At 35.0% G+C, this 23167-nt stretch overlaps 1 protein-coding gene across 3 annotated transcripts in view; it reads right to left on the reverse strand.

Moving 5' to 3' along the window:
* The window catches only part of KLHL1 (kelch like family member 1), a 354119-nt gene that overhangs the window by 36891 nt on the left and 294061 nt on the right, over positions 1 to 23167 (reverse strand). For all 3 annotated transcript variants that reach the window (XM_027064981.2, XM_027064980.2, XM_053216359.1), the window contains exon 8: positions 8397 to 8559. In XM_027064981.2, coding sequence (XP_026920782.1) covers positions 8397 to 8559 — 163 coding nt within the window. The remainder of the gene's footprint in view (positions 1 to 8396; positions 8560 to 23167) is intronic.

Genomic DNA, 23167 nt, shown 5'->3' on the forward strand with positions numbered 1-23167 from the left:
TCCCTTCCTTTGCATAATAAAAATATAAGAATTTCACACCCCCCACAGTGTAAAACCTTTGAAGCAACTCCCTGGATCCAGAACTCTGTGTGATCCTTTGTTTCTCAATGGATAGAGAACTCTTTAATCTGATCCCAAGAGAAGTCTTGTCAGTGCTGCTGTCAGAATACTCTAGTATCTGCCCTCAGGGAGCTCTCTCATGAGATGTTCCTGTTAGAGTATCTTACAGTACAGCGAGCAGAATTTCAGTAAGCTTACAACAGGTTCTGTGAATGCTCTTGTTCCTGCTTGCTATGAAACGTGGATGCCTGTGGCAAATCTAGTTTAGATTTGCTGGCATTGCAACATGGCTGGTACGCAAGGTTGTATGTAGAAGTCTGATATTAAACACTTAACTCTAATTATTAGAACATGCCCATTTTTTTACAAGAAACCTCTACTTGTAAATATGCACAGGAATTGGGGTCAATTAACCACATTCCAAAAATTGGTAGAATTCACTAACACCTGGTAGAAATGGTCTCTACTACCTAATCCTTCCATATTTCCTTGCCAGCAACTCCTCTCCACTGATTACAATTCTGCATTTCCTTCCTTTCATGTTTCCTATTTCCCTTTAACATAATGTAAGCTCTCTGAGGGCAGATTTGATTTATTTTCTTTGACATATCACCATGGCCAGTACATGTTTGTACATTTTTTTAAATGGATTAAGTTCTTGGATTTCAGTTCTTGAAAAAGGGTGATTCATCTATAGAATTTGTCAAAGAAAAGGCACCTATGTTCCCCTGAAATAAGATTTTGACAAATGGCAGAAAAAAGTATTAATCATGTGTCCTGGGGACACAAAATAAGGAATGATTAAATTTAAATGGGTGAAGTTAAAAAAGTGGTTTATGGAAAGGTACAGATTGAACTAGGCTTTGGATGATGGAAAATAATATAAATGGTCTCATTTAGGTTTTATTTGGGTAAAAGAAAATCTAATGCATTTTTAATACTTCCTGACACTATTGTCCTCAAATGCAATAACCTGAATCCTTTTAGTATTGATGTTGCCACATGGAATTTAATGCACATAGAGAACCAACGAGAGTTGTGCTAGGCTAGAGTTGTGTCACTTTGGAGAGATTTCAAATGTATCCAAAGATGAGGTGAAAATTTGAGCAGAGAAACTAGGTGGACAGTGGGAGGTGAGTGCAGAGTCACGAGATGTTAAGAAAAAAAAATGGAAAAGAAATTGAAGCAGAGAGGTGAATCTGTGAAAGGGCAAAAGTGTGTGTACCACGTCAGCATGTTCGAGCAAACTGAGTGATTCGGTATGGCTGGGACATAGGGCGCTGGAAGGCAGCCGGTAGAAGTGGAGACTAGAAGGAAGGCGAGGTGTCAATCATAACAGATAGTGTATGCCAGACTGAGGGATCTGGAAGCAGCCATGCTCCACAGGGAGCTCAAATGAACTGTCTTCCTTTGCTCTACATTCTAGTTCTGAGGCATGGTTTATCCAATAATCCCTTTGGACCACAGGAATACACTATATCCAGTCTACTAGTGTGATGAGACTCTGATAATTTTATAGTTTCCTTGGAAAATTATAAATTATTCTTCAGCCAGAGTGATCTTCATAAAATGCAGCCATGTCACTGCCCTTTCTTAACCTTTTATAACATCTTTACCTTAGCTAAGTTGCTGTATGACCCAGGGTCTGCCTTTCTCTCCAAATCCTTGCGGCCACTCTCTCTCATTATGTCACAGCCAAACTTAACTTGTCCTCCTTTTGTTTGCATGTCACACTCAGGGGCTTGACACAAATTGTTCCTTTTCGTTACAGTGCTCCCCCACTTTCTGTAAATCTGTTAAATTAACTAAGTCCCAGCTTAAAAAAAAAAAAAGTTTTTTCCAGGAGATAAATTACATACTTCCTGAGCCTCTTAGTAGTCCCAGGGAAACTCAGCAAACAAGGAGTTGTTTTTTAATGTATGAATCTAAGACAATACAATTTTAATACAAATTATTTACCATACAAAAATTTAGGCAATTTGGGATCCTAGCTTATGAAAAAGAATAGTAAAGTTGAATACAAAACTAAAAATAGTATCTCTCTTGGAAGGCGCCTTGCAAATGACAGTCCTTGAGGCTTAAGTTACTGTGCTAGATACTGGTGCACACTGGAGAAAACAACACACATTTACTTTGTAAGATTCTTCAAACTGTGTCAGTTTCAGGCTGCACAGAAATTGCAACTGCCCCGTGAGTATTATTAGTATGAAGTTTTGAATGAATGAGCAGAATAAGTTTTGCCACAGTGAATCATGAAGCGAACCCAGCTATTTTTTTTCTTGTTTGTTTTGAAGATTCTCTGTAGCATACATTGATTAAAAATTCAAGCCTATTTATGGGTGTGCTCAGACAGTATCAGTATCTGCTTCTTGAGCTAACTCAGGAAATAAAGAGAAACAAACCAGAAAGACCATTTAGCTACAAAGTTTGAGAGAATCAACAGAGAGCAAAGAGAAAACAAAAAGACTCACTAGAACAGATACTATTTGGGGACTCTGAGGTTTTATATGGCCAATGACCACATCGCAATGTCTATTCACTGTTTCGTTGTGTTTCCTTCATTTATCAAGTATGTTGACTCTGCCGGCATCAGATGACATATCTACCACTTAGCTTACTCTGTCTTATTGGAAGATTGACCAAAATGTTTCATGAAATTGATATAATTTTGCTCTTGAATTTATCAGAATATACTCATTAAGTTTAAGCCATGAAGCAATTATTTATTTTTCCTCAACAAATGGTATCATAAAGAATCTAAACTTAAAAGGACTGTTAATTGGCTTTTATTAGTCTAATTGGAAAAATTATTCAAAATAATCTTCAGAAAAGCAACAGTCAGGTTAGAATGACACATTAGTGATATGTGAAAACAAAACAAGGAGAAAAAAAATCATGTCAGTAGAGATGAGAAAAAGATAAATGCCTGTCGAGGGTGATGCTGAAACAATTTTCTGCTATGAGTCTGAACCATGAAAGGTCACTTTCTAGTAATTATGTTTCTCTCTGAGTAAAACAGAAAAAGCAACTAGACATTAATAGACAGTCATCAAATCACAGAATTTTTAGGTCATTAAATCACACTCAGGAAAACAAAAAGGTACTCAAATGAGAGCTATAATATTTTGATTTAAAGGAGAAAGATTATTTGAAAATGAAGTCATTTAAAATACTTACGTAGAATATCTGGATTAAATTTGGGACAAAAGTACTCAAAATGTAACAATTTCATGAATTAAAACTAAGATTAAATACTGTCACACTCTGATACTTGTTATGAAGTATGTTATTAGAGGAAAACAGAATTTCTTAAGATATTACATAACCTAGCTGACCAAAAATTACAAGGACAAGAAAAAAGACCAAAATGATGAATTCTATGTATAGCCAATTTAAAAGCCATATACTTCAAGACATATACTTCAAGAAGAAGATAGACAAATGACTAATAAACATTTTAAAAATGTTCAATCTCATTAATCTTTAGTGGAATGTGATAGCTCTATCCACTAGAATGTATAAAAAACATAAAAGATAAAAGAATGACATTACCAAGTCAGTGAGGTATTTGGTATCCAGAATTTTTTTTTAATGTTTTTATATTTGAGAAAGAGACATAGAGAGAGCAGGGGAGGTGCAGAGAGAGAGGCAGACAGATGATCTGAAGCAGGCTCCACACTGACAGCAGAGGGACCAATGCTGGGCTCGACCTCTTGAACCGTGAGATCATGACCTGAGTCGAAGCTGGACGCTTAACCGACTGAGCCATCCAGGTACCCCCGAGGACCCAGAATTTGAATACACTTTTAATGTGTAAATAAATTCGGAAATCAGCTTGCAAAAGCAGTATCTACTAAAGCTGAACACAAGAATGCCACGTGGCCTAACAATTGCAGTTCCAGGTCTATACCCACCTAAAATGTGTACCCACGCTCACAAAGGATGTACATAAAGACATGCACAGCAGCACTGTTCTTATCAAAGTATTTAACAATTTTTTAAGGTTATTCATTTTTGAGAGAGAGAGAGAGAGTGAGGGGGAGGGCCAGAGAGAGATGGAGACACAGAATCTGAAGCAGGCTCCAGGCTCTGAGCTGTCAGTACAGAGCCCAACTCGGGGCTCGAACCCATGAACCATGTGATCATGACCTGAGCTGAAGTCCGGTGCTTAACTGACCGAGTCACCCAGGCGCCCCAGCACTGTTCTTAATTCAAGAACTGGACACTATTAAAATGTCCAGTTATAAGAGATTGAGTACATAACATTTCTATACATTAAAGAATAAACTACAAAGATAGTTATTAATACTATCTTTTATTAAATTCTGAATTTCAAGACATAAAACAAGTCAATAAATAAAACTAAGTCAAGCACAAATTGATGAATAAAAAAACAAGTGGAGAAAACACGCATAGCTTCTGTATATGTACATGTTTGATTAAAAATAAATACAGGAGCACTTGGGTGGCTCAGTCTGTTAAGCGTCTGACTTCAGCTCAGGTCATAATCTCACGGTTTGTGGGTTCAAGCCCCACGTCAAGTTCTGCTGAGAGCTTGGAGCCTGAAGGCTGCTTCGGATTCTGTGCCGTCTCTCTCTGTGCTCTCGCTGCCCCTCTCCCCCCATCAAAAATGAATAAACTTAAAAAAAAATTAAGAACAATAATGAAACAGACAAAAGCTAAGGCAAAATGAAATTAATAAATATGCTAGCACATAAAAATATCAAATTAGGAGGAAAATAACAATACAAAAGGAAGTTTTAAAACAATACAAAATGGAATATTATTAATAGTCTAGAATTATAAACAAAATAGGCCTGCATTCCACTTTAAAATATCAGTAAAATAAAAATTCAAAATTTTTTTTAAAGTTTATGTATTATTGAGAGACAGACACAGAGCATGAGCAGGGGAGGGTCAAGAGACAGAGACACAGAGCATGAGCAGGGGAGGGGCCGAGAGATGGAGAGACACAGGATCTGAAGCAGGCTCCAGGCTCTGAGCTGTCAGCACAGAGCCTGATGTGGGGCTTGAACCCATGAACCATGAGATCATGGCCTGAACCGGAGTCGGATGCTTAACTAACTGAGCCACCCAGGCGCCCCAGTAAAATAAAAATTTTAAAGGGGATATATATAACCATGTACATATACTTTCTACCACTATTTCTTTCTCTTGCTCAAGAAACTTCTGATGTTTATAGCAAGTTATAGCAGATAAATTGTAGAAAGCTCTCAATTCATGTTGTGATTATTATTATCTAAGATATCATAATGGAAAATGTTCTGAAATGGTTTTTCAAAAGCTATGTGGACCACATATAGATGCAAAATCATAGTTAGAATATGGAATGCAACAAAATATCAAAGGAATAATGAAACATCAATTAGTTGGTTTTATTTTATGTATATAATGATCATTACAGTTAGAGTATTTATATAAACTACCACATGAATAGGTCAAAAAAGAAAAAAGATACCATTTTTAATAGATTCTTGGAAATAATTTAATGAAACATGAAACCAATGCTGTTTTTTTAGGATAAAATATCCACTAAACAAACTGCAGACAATAACTTGCCCTTAACATCATGCAGTACATATATCTCAAAGAACAACTAACATCATACACAGATTATGAAACCTTAAAGTCTTTCCAGTTAGAGGACACAGACAAGGACACCCGGTCTCATTACTATTTATGCATTATTTGAAAAGTAAAAGCAATACAGTAAAAATGAAATAAATGTAAATATTAAGAAAGAAGGGATAAAGTTTCATTATTAGTTTACTATATTTATTTTCCTAAAAAATCAGTTATTATAAAATAAAGGACTAATAGAACTAACATGAATTTAGTAAGATGGCTATTATATATATATCTATATATATATAGATATATATATAAACTATTTTCTCTAGTGTACTGTAAATGTATAATTAGTAATATATATGAATAAATATAATAAAAATGCACAAAAGTATAAATAAATGTGAACAGACCTCAAAATAAGATATGAAGGCCATGCCAAAATTAAAAACCACCAAAATGTATAGAGGTTGATTTTAAGAGACGAAAGCGGGCCCATATTCTCAAATGAAAAGATTTCAAATGTAAATACCTGTGATATTTGTTTCCAGGCAAAATCCTCAAGGGATTTTCAAATCTATGACACTAACAATGTCATTTTCTGCCTAAAATAACTTAAGTGAAACCTGAAAAAGCCTAAGCTAGAGGAAATAATAAACAAAAATAGGTTGATATAAATACACAAACATGAAATTTGTGTGCCAAAACATATACAATTAAAAGAATAAATGGACACAATGTTGATGCCAGTGGAAAATATTGCTATATATTCCATGAAAGTAGAAATATAGAAATATACTTGGTCAAATAGAATAAGGAATACACACAACTTTAATCTTGCAACTATAAAAATTTACATTTTAACAAAATATTTTTCAATTTCCTTTTAGGTGGTAACAAATGGCAACAAAATGTTGATCAGGATGCACTGAAAAAGGTATTTTTCATGTAATGCTGTTCAGAAAGTTTTTGGTAAATCTTACGAAGGAAAGGTTTAAATTATATTTATTTTAGTCCTGAAAATAACTCAGTCCCAATTCCCCTGAAATCCACGTTGCAGAAATTCTTCCTAAGGAAATACTCAGTAATTTGCCCAAAAAGATTATATCTAACAGTGTGCAATGCAGCTTTATTGATAATATCAAAAATTGGGAAATATTTTAGATATATATTATGTTAAATGTAAATATTTTAGATATATTTAGATACTTTAGATACTAATCAGAGACTAACCAGTTACTTACACTTCGGGACTTTTTTTATTTTTTTCTTGCAGACAGTGGACTACTGCATAGCCATTAAAATTTGAATTTGCAAGTCTTTAATTCCATGGAAATGTTTATTTACAATTTAGATGACAAAATCAGCTTCTTTAACAACATGGTATAATAATAACTTTCTAAATATATACATATTTAGAAAAAAATTAGGTTGTCAAAGGTGATTGAAAGTGTCTCAATTGGATAAGGCAATTTATTTAACATTTACTCAATAGACATACTGAATGTGGATTATGCCCATTCACAACAATGAATGATGTAGACAGATCTCAACATTGACTGAACATATGTTAGTGAAAAGAGATGGAAAACAATAATGTATGTAATTTCAAGAACAGTAAGCAAATTGTTTGAGGTAGTGTGCAGGGTGGTCTATTTTAAGAGGGTAGATAGGAATGACCTCCATGGGGACAAATTTTGAGATGGCATCTGAACAATAAGAAGGATCTGGACACATTAGGATTGGTAGGAACATCATCTTGGACAAACAAAACAGCAAATTCAAAGGGACTGAGAGGTTAGAGCTTGCCATATTTGAGGCACAGATACAAGGGCAATTTGGCTGATGTGAAGAGAAAAAAAAAAAAAAAAGTAGAGTACACCAGGAGAAGATCCAGTGGGTACCTTTAGGTGAAGATAGGCACTGTATACTCTTTGCAAAGAGAAGGCCTTGAAGAGGAATGATATATGCTTCATATTTGTAAAAGGATTGCTCTGGCTGATTTAGAAAATGGACTGTAGGAGAAAGAGAGGTAGGGAAACCAGATTGAAAGCTTTTGCCATTGTCCAGGCCCGAGTTGTTATTAACTTTGTTTAGGGCAGGAGTTCTCATGGGAGTGAGAGGGAGCCTATTTTGTCAACCCCATAGGATACCAGGCAATGTCTGAAGACTTTTTGGTTGTCACACTGGGATGAAGGTGGAGCTGACATCTAGTGGACAGAAACCCAGAATTCTGCCAAGCACACTCGGGCACAAGACAGAGCCTCAGCTCCAGTAAAGGATTATTTGGCCCCAAATTTCAACAGTATTGAGGTTGAGAATTCCTGATTTAGGCCAATAGGTTGGAAATAGTACAAAGTGGACAGACTACTATAATCATGCAAAGAATATATATGAAGCCCCAAACTTTTAATAGCATTTTGAAAGCTTCTCAGACAATTTTACCAGGAAGTATATAAATATCCAGATCTTTAGTTGAAATAATTCTTATGAATTATACTTCATACTGCTTTTAACCAGCAATTAATGTGAAGGAGTTTGGGTTTCTGTTTTATATGGAGAGACAACCAGAAAAATATGCAGTCTTAATTTTTCAATTATCCATGAAGACAAAATTAAAGGAAAAAAAAACATGACAATTGTAAAATCTATAAAAAGATTTTTATTGGATTAGCTTACTAAAAGTTATTTTAAGAAGAATATTTACTAAAAATATTTTCCAGATGAAAAAAGAAAAATCTACTTACTTGCCATTCAAAGCTGCTACACCAACTGTGCTTCGGGCAATGGACATACTGGCTACAAATGTCCATTGCTGACTCTGGGGGTCCCATCTCTCCACTGTATTCAGATAGCTCCAGCCATCATGGCCTCCCACAGCATAAATAGGGCCTTCAAGAACTGTTACACCTAAAACATGGGGGAAATGAAAACTGAATGAATGTGCTTCACAGTGAGATTTAAAAAAATCAGATTAACAGTACAAATTGTGATGCAATTCAAAATAGGCTCTAGCTGCTACACAAATGCAATGGGGTAGAAACTATTTACTATTAATTGTATCATTTTATTAAAGTGAAAACAATTAGAACCAAAATAAGTATGATCTAGGTGCTTTATAGAAGAAAATTAATTTGCTTATTTATATCTCTATGAAAAAGCAAATTCTAAAAATCAGAGATGATACACAGTGTGCCTCTACTTCTGAAAAACATTTCTATACTGCGGTTTAAAGTAGTTTGTTACTTTAAATGATGCTACATTAAGCAACACAATATTATCAATTTGAAATTCAGGGTAGGGTTTTCTGTGTTTTGGCTTTTTGGTAACTTCATAATAAAGTTATCTAAAACTTATAAAATGTGAAGCATTTCATGTCACAAGCCGAAATCACTAAACACAAGCAATCAAAACAAAGTAATAGTGAGTCATGGATGAAAGGAGAGATAGATAATAGATAGATGATAGATAGATGATAGATGATAGATAGATGATAGACAGATACTCCTATATACTGCTTTTCCAGTATATTCTTTTCTTCATAGATGAATTTTATTAAATTCTAGCAATTGCTAAATATTTATATATCATGTTAATATTGGCTGAAATGATTTCATTATATAAAGAGCAATTCTGATGAATTTTTTCTTCAAAATTCAAAGCCTGATTGTCAGGACTCTGAAGAATCCGTGATTTTACCCTACTTGCCAGCTGACAAGTTAGACTGCCATAAATATGCGTATATTGGTAGAAGACATGAGAGTTGTGTGTCAAAGGGGAAAGGTAATTCATTACTTATAACAACAGTAAGAGAGTATCACCTTTTATTGTTTGTTTGTCTTTCACTTGTTCTTCAAGCCCTGGTTCCAATAGGGTGACCCAAAGAGGATGACCAACATGACCTTAACTTTGCCTTCAGCTTGACCAAAATTTAGAAAGGATTCTTCTTGCTTTGAGGGCCTTGACCTCATTTTCCTTAGAGCACTTATTTTAGAAAACATGTAATTGCACATTATTTCTCTCTGCACAAGATTTCTCTCTGCACAAGATTTCTAGATGGAAATCTTTTGAAATGCCTCCAACTCGTGTTACAACTCAGGACTTCTTTCTCAAGGACCTGAGAACTATTTCTTTGAAATGTAATCATCAAGAAAGATATCGAGAGCCTATCTTCAGTTGACACCTTGCTTCACGTTGTAAAACTACTTCTTGTTGTGAAGACAGAAAATTTAGCTTACCTTTGGGTAAGGCCAATTAGCAAATACACTTTTCCTATAATCCCTTACACCTGCCTGAGCTCTTAAAAACGCTCCTGGCTTTGTTTTGGTGAGGTTGAGTCCAGCCAAAATTCTGGGCTTTCTTCCATGTTACAATAGTCCCTTGCATGTTAAATTTGTCTAATGAATGTTTTTGCAGTTCAGTTGGAACTTGAACATGCAGTGGATTGTATTACAAGAAAGGAAATGGATTTGCCATGAGCTTATTACTACAGAAGGAGACATTATCTTCATGCTTTTAAAGCATGCCTGCCTTTCACTTTGGAGAGAGGAATTATCCTCTCTTCTAAGACTTTCCATTATATTAACATCCTTTTGGGGGGGGGGGTCAGTGCCTTGCTCCAAAGTTATGCAGAAATTTGAGAGACACATGGAGAATTTTCTTTCAATAGGAACCTGAAAATAAAACAACCCCTTGTTTGCTCATTCATTCACTCATTCATTTGAATGTCTGTTGTGTGTTAGAAATTGTTCTTATCACCAAAGACACAGTGCCAAGAACAGAGGTGAACAAGGCCAACAAAGTCCCTGCCCTCGATGAGCTGAGCTCATATTTATTAGGCAATAAATATGTAACTAAAATGGAATAAGTACATGATTCACAGTAAGCAAGGCCTTCACACATATTATACAATTATAATTTAATAAAGAAAAAGGTAACTGATTAGAATATCAAATTACTGTCATACATATCTCCAACTTAGGGATCCTATTTTACACACACTAGTAAGTAGATATGCATATGGAGGACAGGGTTCTGATGCAATGACTGCCAAAACCAAAGGACATAAGCTTTGTATGTTGATCTTTTCTGGGGCAGCTCAAAGTAAGTGGGATCAGAAAGGATGAATAGATGTTAAGTTTGGGGCAATTTCCAAAGGAGATGAATATATCTTATGGAATTTTACAAGAGCATGTACAATCATTCCCATGTCTCCATAATGACTAAATATATGGAGATGAAGGTTAAACATCAATGAAGTTTTTAAGGAGATATCCATCAGAAAGGGCCAGATCATTAGCGTGAATCTAATGAATTTACATTTTATTCTAAGAGCAAAGGGAAATCACTGAAGTGTTTATCAATGAGGGATTTTATCACCATAATATTTATTTTGATTTTGTTGTAGTAAATGGGTTGGAGTCAGTTTAGGAGGCAGTAGAGAGATGGTTAGGAGGAAATTGTAGTTATCCAAAAAGGATAAGATAGCATCTTGCATTAGTAGGCTAAAGAGTAAATAGAGAAAAGTGGAAATATTTGAGCTTTATTCTGATACTGGAGGTTTGTTGCTAGAACATGCTAATGGATTGGATCTGGGGTATATGAATATGTTTCAACGATAGGCGAATTGACTGAAAAGTTTGAAAATTACATGTTGAAGATATCATGTCTGAGGGAACTATTAGACATCTAAGTGGAGCATTCAAAAAGGCTGTTTAATATACTTGTCATGAGTTCAAGTTAATGTTGGAGCTATATGTATAAATTTGGACTCCTCAGCAATGACATGGAGTTTGAAGGCATGGAATCAGATAAGGGCAGTTAAGAAAAGAGTAGTAAGAGAGAAGGTAACAGAGACCAAAATCTAGCCCTGAGTGGCTTCAAAATCAATTATAACAAAAGAGAACAAAAGAGCCAGAGAAGAAATGGCCAGATAGGTGGAAGGAAAAGCAGAAGCTTTTGGTATCTGAAAACTAAGAGTGGAGAGTATTTCTAGGGGGATGGAGTAATCATACACTTGCATATTTCTGACCAAGTACAAATTTCTATTGGATTTGGAAAGAGGGAGGTTATTGTTCACTTTCAAAATAGGTTCTGGACCATCACATTACAAGTTTTAATACAATCTGATAACTACTTAGTCAAATAGATACCCTACAAAAATCATTGATCTGTGACTTGCTTTTTTAACTGTTTGAGATTATTGGACTTTTTGTACATGTTTCAGTCCTATAGTGTAACATATATAAAATGCCACAGATTTATGGACTCTGAATGCCTTATGATGTGATTTGCATAACTTTTGCAGCTGTGATGATTCCTTTGCACAAGGGTCTCATTAAGGAGAGTTAGTAAGTGGACCAGAATAATTTCAAAATTGGAATGATACATTTAATTTTTTCCTTATGTTTACCAAAAATATCTTACAGATGCAGTAATGCAAGGTTAAGAGTGTAAAAATATTTTTCTGTGCTTTGTTCAGTAACTACATTAAACCTGCACTAAAAAAATAATAATTTAATGGAAACATTTTTGTATGTCTCAAGCTTAGTAACTGCATGATTACTTCTGATAAAGAATTTTAAAATGTCTTTTGATGTTTTATGTTACCAAAATGTAGTTTTTAAGAACACATAATTATTTATATATCTTAAACTGTTGGTCTTGCACATATTATCCCCCTTATGATTTCCTCTGTAAAATATTTATTAGAATTTTTTGTATAATTTTCCTTCAAGACCGTTCAATGAAAGAAGCAAACCCTCCATAAGTTTCAGATAAAGTAGCACAAACTGAAGCTGAGCATTTTCTATATGGGTTACAGAGAATAAATGTATGCACCGGCAATTTAGGCCTTTGAACATGGGAAGTAATCAGTGGGGCGTCGTCCATCTGGATAGGTCACTCCCCAAAATATTTCACTTAAAGCAAAATTTACTCCCACTTACATAATGTACCTCAAAATATTTATTTTACTATTTCTATATCAATACAACCAGATAATTTTTTTCCTGAAAAAAAGTATTGCTCTTCTCTAACCTTGTTATTATTATCCATTTAAAATATTGCTAAATTTATTCTAAGCTCTAAAATTTTCCAAATGAAAGAGATTATGTTTTAATTAAAAATTGTGACAACACAAAGCCAGTTCTTAATATTGCTCTATTGTTTGCATTTTTGCCATTAATTACATAATTTGAAAAGCATTAGCCTGCAAAAAATGAGATCTTCTTTTGTTTAGGTACAGAACATTTTTTTTAATGTTTAGTTTTGAAAGAGACAAGCCTGAGTGGGGGAGGGGCAGAAGAGAGGGAGACAAAGAATTGGAAGCAAGCTGCAGGCTCTGTGCTGGCCTGATGCAGGGCTCGAACCCAAGAACCCTGATGTTATGACGTGAACCGAAGTCAGATGCTTAAATGACTGAGCCACCCTGGCACCCCGAGAACACTTATTTTCAAATGAATAACAATACATTTAAGTTTCTTTTGACCTAATAACTATGTCAAATAAATTACTACAATATAGCTAATTATTACCTTTTGGAAGTCTCAAAATACATTTAAATTACTAGGGATTTCAATATGTATATTGCCTGGAATATAGACATGAATTTATTATTAATCTTCTTTCCTAAACTGTTTTCAAAAATAACCACCAAGGATACAGTAGCACCTAGTAAGTACTCATAAGTAATGATTAGGGTGATTTAAATCCAGTGTTATCAAATAGTTTTACTTTAGAAGCAATGAATCAATAAATAAGATTCATAAAATTAATACCTCACAGTTGTGCTGTGCAAAGAATTAAACAAAAATAACTTACATAATTGGGAATGGAAAAATATATAAGTAAAATTATATACATTTTATATACATTACGTTATAACATTTTCCCAATGATATTCAATTTATATGCATGTACATATGTATATATGTGTGCGTATATATGCATGTTTGTATATGTATATATAAATATAGCTTTGTGAGTATCTATATATGCCTATAATATATAATATATTAATATGCTCTCTATATAATTATTATGTAAAATACTAATATATAGAGAGAAACAGAGAGAGTACGAGTGGGAGAGGGGCAGAGACACATTATCCAGAGCAGGCTCTAGGCTCTGAGCTGTCAGCACAGAGCCCAAAGCAGGGCTTGAACCTGTGAGATCATGACCTGAGCCGAAGTTGGACGCTTAACCAACTGTAACCGACTGCGCCACCCAGGTGCCCTAATACATATATAATTTTAAAGTTTATATATTTTTGAGAGAGAGAGAAAGCACATATGTTAGTGGGGGAGGAACAGAGGGAGAGAGAGAAAGACAGAGAGAGAGAGAGAGAGAGAGAGAGAATCCCAAGCAGGCTCCAAGCTCTGAGCAGGTCTGGACTCAAGACTTAGTCCCACAATCCTAGGATCATGACCTGAACATAAGTCAAGAGTTGGACACTTAACCGACTGAGCCAATCAGTGTATATATATATATATATATATTTTTTTTTAAATGTTGATAATAGGCAGAGCAAAATGTACTGTGTTGCACAGAGATATTTTTTTATGCAATCCTACAAAATCATGTTGGCTTAAGATAAATTTTTACTTTTGCTTAATCTTCAGAGGATAAACACACTTTGTATTGGTGTATTGTATCCCATTCTTTCCTTAATTGTGATTTTCATTGTCAATTTTGACTACCCAGTGAAATCACCTGGGAACCTTTGAAAAAATGCTAATGTCTGAATTACAAAGATTCTGATCTAATTGGACTGAGATGATGTCTAAACACATAGATGCTTCAAAGTTCTCTAGGTGAGAAATAAATGTTTATTTTGAGAGAAAGAGAGATCGTAAGCAGGGAAGGGGCAGAGAGAGAGGGAGACACAGATCTGAAGCAGTCTCCAGGCTCTGAGCTGTCAGCACAGAGCCTGATGTGGGGTTCGAAGCCATGAACCATGAGATCATGACCTGAGCCAAAGTCGGATGCTTAACTGAACCACCCAGGCATCCCTCTAGGGTGAGAACTTTTAACTGAATCCTTAGCTGATTCCTCAGTCAAGATTGAGAATGACTACTGCAGTAGAAAATGATATTAGTAACAGAACCATTAGGCAGAAGGTTTCTAACCAGTAATCTGCTTACCTCACAAGTCACTAACATCTATCATTCATGGTGTGTGTGCGTGTGTAGGTGTATGGAATCAAGGTTGTCATTGAAGTTTAATAGTCAGCTAACATCCAATTTTACTACTATGCAATTTCCCTTTCTTGGATTCATTCATCATCCATCCAGTTTTCCAATAATTACGGTATAACCTCTATCAGTTCATTTCCCCATTAAGTGTACAGTGGGGTGGAGAGGGGCAGGGAATATACATCAATGAAGTTCACCGATAGGTGAAAATTTAGTACCTGTCCACAGGATGAAAGGAATGTTTTTTCTCCAAAGTGAAAAAGTGTTGACTAAGCTAAAACCTGGAAAAATATTAGGACTCCCTTGGGGGTTGAGGAATTCCAGGCAGAAGGAACATTGGTATAAGGGCCTTGGTGGTAGGCAGAAGCAGAGTATGTCTGAGGAGCTGCAACCTCTTGCAGTGTGGCAGTAAACCTTGAGAGTTAAGGGACAGGCAGTATGGCATGCAGTAAGCCCGAAGAGTTAAAGTACCACTCGGTGTGGGGCTTTATATATGAACAAGAATTCTTTTTTTTTTTTTCTAATCCTAAGAGCAATGTGAAACTTGAAAATTTTAAAGCAGAGAAATGACGCAATTGCATTTATTTCTCAAAAATTGTCATGCTAGATGTGGTGTGGAGAAATGAGAATTGATGAGTCCATACCAACAGTGTATGTAAGAGATGGTAGTGTCTTCTGTTGATGTGGTAAAAGTTCATATAAAGAAACTTGAAAGACTCAGGAAATGTTTTCAAATGAAGATGTATTTATTGGATCCTTTCCCTAAGATCCCTCCTTCATCCATTCCATCAACACGTTCTGTGTATTTAAAAAAAATACATCCTTGCCATGTGATTTGAAATGTTACTTAACCTCTGGTACCTCAGTCTTCTGATTTGTACAATGGAGCTAGTTATGGTGCCTAACCCACAGGGTTGCTTCAAGGATTGAAAGAAATGCGCTTAGAAAAGCATATGGCACATATTTAACATTGTGCAAGTATTCGGCATGATTAAGACCATGATAGTAATTTCTCAAAACCCTAAGTCTTCTCATCAAATTTCAGTCTATTGCATCACTGTAGGGATATGGGAGAGACTTCTGAAGGGACTAGTTAAAGATTTAATACACTCCACTGTGCCACATTGTCTCCATTTCTGAGGGCTCCATTTATGTTTGCTCCCTGTAGGCAGTTTAAAATATTGATCAAAAACCTTCCACAAAAAAAGACCCTCTCCAAATATTTTACTAAATAAATATATATTTCCTCAGGATGATTGTGGGTAATACTTAGTCATTGTTTAAAATAGGAATATTGTAGGGGCACCTGAGTGGCTCAGTTGGTTAAGCAACTGACTTTGGCTCAGGTCATGATCTCACGGTTTGTGGGTTTAAGCCCTGCGTTGGGCTCTGTGCTGACAGCTCAGAGCCTGGAGCCTGCTTTGGATTCTGTGTCTCCCTCTCTCTCTGCCCCTCCCCCACTTGTGCTCTGTCTCTGTCTCTCTCTCTCTCTCTCTCAAAAATAAATAAAGTGTAAAAAAATAAAAAAAATAAAATAAAATAGGAATACTGTATACATCTAAACAAAAATAAATAATCACAATATATTTTGAAGTGCTATTCTTCCAAATGCCAGCTTTCCTTGTAGCTATGCATTGTTGGCTTTTAAGGCAAAAATTACATTGAGGTAACACAGAAAAGTGTTATAGAGGCTGTGGGTTATAATTGGGTGATTAGAGGAGACATCACAGAAGATGAGGCAAGAGAACTGTGGTTTACAGCTTGGCTGTAATTTTCACAAACACAGATGCAAGACATTATAAGTGAAGGAAAACACTTGAGCATAACACAGAAGTACGAATCAGGCTACAAATAGCTAGAGTGACTACTTACTTTAATCAGTGGTTATGCCAACCATAAAAATGTGCCTGCCTATAATTGACTACTATTTTTCTGTATCTGCCATGGAATTTGCACCAAGGCCCCACTTCTTACCAACCACTCTCAGACAGTGACCGTGCACGGTGATGGTGCTAATGCAGGCCCACTCCTTCAGCACAGGGGATCCCTGCAGATTTGCCTCTAGGATTCCCTCTGGAGTTGGCCAAACTGCTTTGGGAACTGGGTTGGAGTCTGACGCTCTTTCTACCCAATCCCAATCCTCTTTCCTCCCCTTTAGCCTTCGCAGAAGTTAGGTCAAACGCGAATGTCTGAAATCTGTTTCACTCTCTTGAATCTTTCAAGGCTGTTTCAAACCTCTTGAACAGCGAACCCTGCCTTGGCATCTGCTGTTTAGTGAACCCAAACTAATATTTTTGTTAAAAGAAAAAAGGTTGTAAATAAAGTTGAAAAAAATGTGGGGAGGGGAGCAGGTGGGATATAAAAGGCACTTTAAGAAGTACAGATTTTATGTGAGACTCTGAGGAACGTTTTTATGCAAGAGTGTTGGTATCATTAGAGCTGTATTCTAATTAGATTCATCTGACCTCAGTCTTTATATCATTGTAGAGAATATGTGGAGAGACAAGTGATAATGCTATTAAAAAATCCCTTCTCCTAGGGGGGCCTGGGTGGCTCAGTCAGTTAAGCATCCAACTTCAGCACTCAGCTCAGGCTATGATCTCACAGTTCATGGGTTCTAGCCCCACGGCAGGCTCTGTGCTGACAGCTCAGAGCCTGGAGCCTGCTTCAGATTCTGTGTTTCCCCTCTCTCTCTGCCCCTCCCCTGCTCATGCTCTGTCTCTCAAAAAAACAAACAAACAAACAAACAAACTCTTCTCTTGTCTAGATGAATGTAAAGAAAATGTCAATGTGTAAGTATGCCCATTGGGATAAAACTGGAGAGATGGGATGTGTGCCATGTATTATTCAATATGACATGTAGATCAAGATCCAGTAATTCAGCAAAAATGAATAATTGTTGACATTTTTTCACGAAGGAAATTGAGAATTTAAGAGATCCTACTGGCAAAGACATATTAAATTCAGTTGGTTTGATGTTAAAATCTGAGCAATTGTCCTATTCAAATTGTTCTCCACTGCATTACTGCTGGAGTCTACTGAAACACACACTTTCTGTGTATGACAATATCAACTTCTTGAGATTCTAGGCTCACTTTCTTTAATGCCATAGAAATACTTGAAAATAAATGTTCTTCGATGATACCCTTTAGCTGCTCTCCTCTAAGGAACAACAGGATGATTAAAAAATAAATGACACTCAATATAATTTTTAGGACAACCAATTTCTCCCAGAGTTTTAGTAATTGCTCTCAAAGATACATAATTACACACAGTATGTTAGTAATGGACATAAAAACAAATATATGTAATCCAAACTACATAAAATTCCGATACACTTTTTTCCTAATTTGTTTATAATTCAACAGGGGACAGGGACATTTCCAGGCTTAAGATATGGGCTAAACCTAACACCTGCCTGATTACGTGTTAATACCTGACACATATCTGAAGTTCAAAATATTTTGGCAAATGAATGAATGCACAAATTTGGTGTCCTATGAAAATTTCCATTATTCTCTATTTTCTGAATGTTAATATCTTGCCTTCCCAAATGGATTGTAAACTCTGTATTAACAGAGTCTGTGTTTTATACATTACTCCCCAAAGCCCCTAATATAACACTGCCACTATGCACCAACAGCCTCTCCTACTTCCAGTCTTGTATTCTTCACAGTGCCCCTGAAAAATCATGCTAACACAAACACGGTTAGGCATCTTCTTGCTAATGCACTTGTACAGACTCTGGTGTTGCACAGTGATTCTATAACCTGGCCTCATTCCACCTGCCCATGTTTAATTTCATTGCATTTCCAAATCCCTTAACATTTGATGTATTATCATGATCCATATGTTCCCTGAACTTTAACATTCTATACCTCAGCTAGTCGGACTAAATTCTGTTCTTTTCAGATCTAACGCAAATAGAAAGCTTTCTGTAAATTTTCATTCTTTTAGTAAGATTTTGTCCCATCCTTTACCATCACTCTGCTAAACTTTTTTTATGTGAATCCTCATTCTGAAATATAATATGTATACTAAATATTTTATAAATATGTAGTATCCAGATTCCTTATCAAATACCATTCATTATATGCATTGCCTATTTTATATTCTATTATTATATTTTTTTAATATGATGGATGCCAATTAATAAAGATATTCTTTATCTTTTCTATAGTTGTATTGATTTAAAAAGTAACTTAAAAGAACAGCACTGTGGAAGTAGTTAATTTCCTAAAGCATCTAATGCAATTCATTCATTAGGATTATTTTGTCTTACGTTTATGTATAGCCTATTGATTATACTTTATTGATTATATTTCAATAACTGCTAAATTAGATAAAATTGGGGAAATACTCTGCTTTCATGCTAAATGAAAATGAAGCAGGTGGGTAGTGGAAAGATCATACATTTTGAAGATTGTGTTAAGACTATTCATTTATTAACTGTGATTTTGTGAAAATCCCTTAACCTCTTTGATTCTCACTTTGTCAATCTTTAAATTAGGGATATGAGCTCTTCTCCTTGGATTGTTCTAAGGAATAATTTACATTATTATTTTTTTAAATCTCATAATATATGTGGCAAATATTTCAGAGCTGGGTTATTATTTTTGTATTTTGTACCTGTGCTTTAAATGTTGAGTCTATTGTCAAAGTAATATCCTGGCTGAGAATATCAATTTCCAGGGGATTGTAGGTACAATATGAAACTATTAAAAAAAAGTGAAATATTTCACCAGTGCTAGTCTAGATATATTTATACATAAGTCAAGCCTTATTTGGAAGTTAATTTCACGGTATGCATTGAAATTAAAGGGAAGTGTTTTGGGACCATGTTTACTTGAACAAAATTCTCTTCCTCTTTACTTCCAATTCCAAGTTTTTGCTTCTGGGAGGTACACTGGTGATGAGATTTTTAGGCTACTGGGTAGAAGAAGCAAGACTATGAGATTGTTAGGCTTCCACGACATAGCCTGGGTAAGTTTCTCAGAGACACAATAGAATCCAGTAGTAAGAATAATCAAAAAAGCAATTCCAGCAAAAAAAATTGGCATCATAGACATTTTTCCCCAAAGAGAGAGCTGACATTTCAAGTGACTTTGTGGATTTCTTTGGCTTTGGATTCCCAGGAAGCCAAAAATTATGTAGAACAGACGGCTTCAGTCTTTTGAAGTTGGGACAGTACAGAGAATCTACAGAACATGGAACCTCTGTCTGTCCAGAAACCACAACAGAGAACTGATGGTTTCGTTGCTTCTTCATAACAGACTCAATGGAGTATGAGTCCATGGTACCTTTCTTACCATCTGTCAGAATTCCATCAAATAGGGTACTCCAGTCACCAAAACCTGAGACACAATGAGCTTATGAACAGTAGTTCCTAATCAACTAAAACTGTAAATATACATTTAAAAGATATATTAAAATTATATATATATACACATATATGTGTGTATATATATGTATATGTATATATATATATATCGTATGTATATATGTATGTACATACATATATACGTATATATATATATATATATATATATATATATATATATATATATTTGCCTGAGCTCTACTTAGAAGGGTTGTGATAAAATTTGCTAGAGTTGGGGCTCAGCGTCCACAATTTAAAAGCTGCCAACGTAATCTGAATGTATAGCCAGCATTGAGAATTGCTGCCACAAGGAAAAAAGACTCCAACTGTTCCCAACTGCCAGAAAGGATAAGTAGAATAATCTATAAAGCTACTAATCTAAATAGAATTACAGAGGAACTTCCAAATTGCTTAAAAGAAAGGAAAGTCTAACGGTATTTATTTGTAACCACAAAAGAAAATTTATGGAGATTTTAAAAAGTGTGTGTTTATGTATTTATTTTAAAAATATATTATTTTCTTTTAAATAGTTATGGAAATATAAGTGGACAGAATTATTTATGTTGAGACCCAAATGAGTAGCCTTGAAAAATAAAGAGGAAGAAATAGTTTAACTCATAGAACAAAGATGTAAATAAATGGATACGTGAAACAAAATAAACTAGAAAAACAAATCCAGGAGAAAGAATATGTGAATAGCAGCAGTTCCTGGAAATAAAAGAGGACATATAGACGTTATAATTTTACCTTTGGTAGAAGAAAAATTTCCAGAACTGCAGAAAAATATTGATATATAGATTGAAACATCTTTGACTTCTAGGTAAGATCAATGAGGCAAAAAAAAAAAAAAAAACCCCAAAAAACAAAAAACAAAAAACCTCACCCTTGGACATATCCTTGTAAAATTCCCAAGCTTCTCAGTATTTTATTTTATTGAGTTGGGAAGGAATTAGAGGGGTGGTAGAATATTTTATTTAGAAAAAACTGTCTTGCTCAAAAAATTTTGGCTTAAAATATGGGACTCAAATACGTCTGATTAAAAGAGCATTTAATAATAAATTGAGACCTCTAATTAACAAGAGTAAAGAATAAAATAAATAGCATCTTCTATGGAAGATGGAAATATTAGAAGAGTAAGAGGGAACATATTAAGATAAATTAAGAAGAAAAAGGAGGAGGAGGTGGAGGAGGGGAAGGAGAAGGAGATGAAGACAAAGAAGAAGAGAAGAAGAAGAAGAGGAAGAAGAGGAAGAAGAAGAAGGAGATGAAGAAGGAGAAGAAGGAAAAGAAGAAGAAGAGGGAAAGGAGGAGGAAAGAAGAAAGTATGTTAGCTTTGATACTAATGGTGAAAAAACTCATTTTTTGAAATAAAAAAAAAGCTTTTTCAGATTGGGCTAACAAAACTTAGTCACATGATATTTCTAATAAGCATGTATATGAAAGGACAAAAGTGGAAATCAAATTGGTTAGCAAAAGAATTAAACAGCAGGCAAATGTAAACAGAAATATAGAATTTGCATTAACATTAATGTCACACAAGGATACAGAGGGGCATTTGATATGGCTATGTTTATATACAACATATATAGAATTGATTTCAAAGTTCCCATACAAAAAACCCTGTTTGCACCAAAAGGCATAGCTAAATTCATAATGTAAAATCTATTAGAAATGCCAGCAGTGCTAAAAATACAATTATAGTGTGAAATTTATGCATCTCTTAGCCTTAGAGAAATATCGTAGAAAAATAACAATGTCTGAAGAATTGAACGATCAAATTAATTGACTTGGCTTAATTGATTAGTGTAAAACCATGCAATATTTAAATGGAAAATATACAACTTCTGGAGATAAGAAATAAAATTTAACATATGTTCAAATTAAAAAGCTAAACAGATTTCACTAGGGAGACACCACTAATAAAAGTAAAATAGTTGAAATTAGTGAAAGAAAACAAACCAATCTAGGTAGTATAGATAAGCTTCAATGTTCTTTATTTGAACAGATCACTCAAATATTTGGATTTGTATACCTACCTGATTTATAAACTAAGATAGTAATAATACCTAGATTAGGAATGAGGAAGACATTATCACAGAAGCATGAGAGACTAAAAGAATAAGAGAATACAGTGGTGCCTGAGTGGCTCAGTTGGTTAAGAGTCCGACTTCGGCTCAGTTATTCCTGGGTTCCAGCCCCGCATCGGGCTCTGTGCTGACAGCTGAGCCTGAAGCCTGCTTTGGATTCTGTGTTTCCTTCTCTCTCTGCTTCTCTCTCTCTCAAAAATAAATAAACATTAAAAAAGTTAAGTTAAAAAAGAAATAAAAAGAGAATACAGTGAGAGACCCTGTGTTATATGGACTGAATTGTGTCCCCCTAAAATTCATCTATTGCATTCATAATTCCCAATGGGATGGCATTGGGAAATGAAGACTTTAGGAGGTGATTAGGGTTAGATGGGCTCATGAGGGTGAAGTGCTTATGATGGGATTAGTGACTTTAAAGAAAAGAGGACAGAACTGCTATCTCTAAACCATGGGGGGCACGGCAGAAAAGCAGCCATCTGTAAACCAGGAGGAGTGTTTTTACCAGAACACAACCATGCGGGGATGCTAATCTTGGACTCCCATTCTCCAGAACTGTGAGAAATAAATTTCTGTTTTGCAAGCTGCGAAATCTGTGGTATTTTGTTTGGGTAGCCTGAGCTGACGGGGATAGTGTGGTAAAATCAAATAACTTAAAATTTAAATTAAATATGTAAAGAAAAAGGCAATTCTCTATGTACTGACACTTGTCCACATTAAGTGGGAAAAGAAAAAAGCTGCTAATCATGTACAGTTTAACAGTACTTATGTAAAAGATACAAGTATATATATACACATAATAGGATGAAGGAGTCACAAGGCATCCCCTCTCTCTAAACTCCCAGGACCTTAGGCATTTT

This window comes from Acinonyx jubatus, chromosome A1 (genome assembly GCF_027475565.1).
Source record: "Acinonyx jubatus isolate Ajub_Pintada_27869175 chromosome A1, VMU_Ajub_asm_v1.0, whole genome shotgun sequence".
Lineage (NCBI taxonomy): Eukaryota > Metazoa > Chordata > Mammalia > Carnivora > Felidae > Acinonyx > Acinonyx jubatus.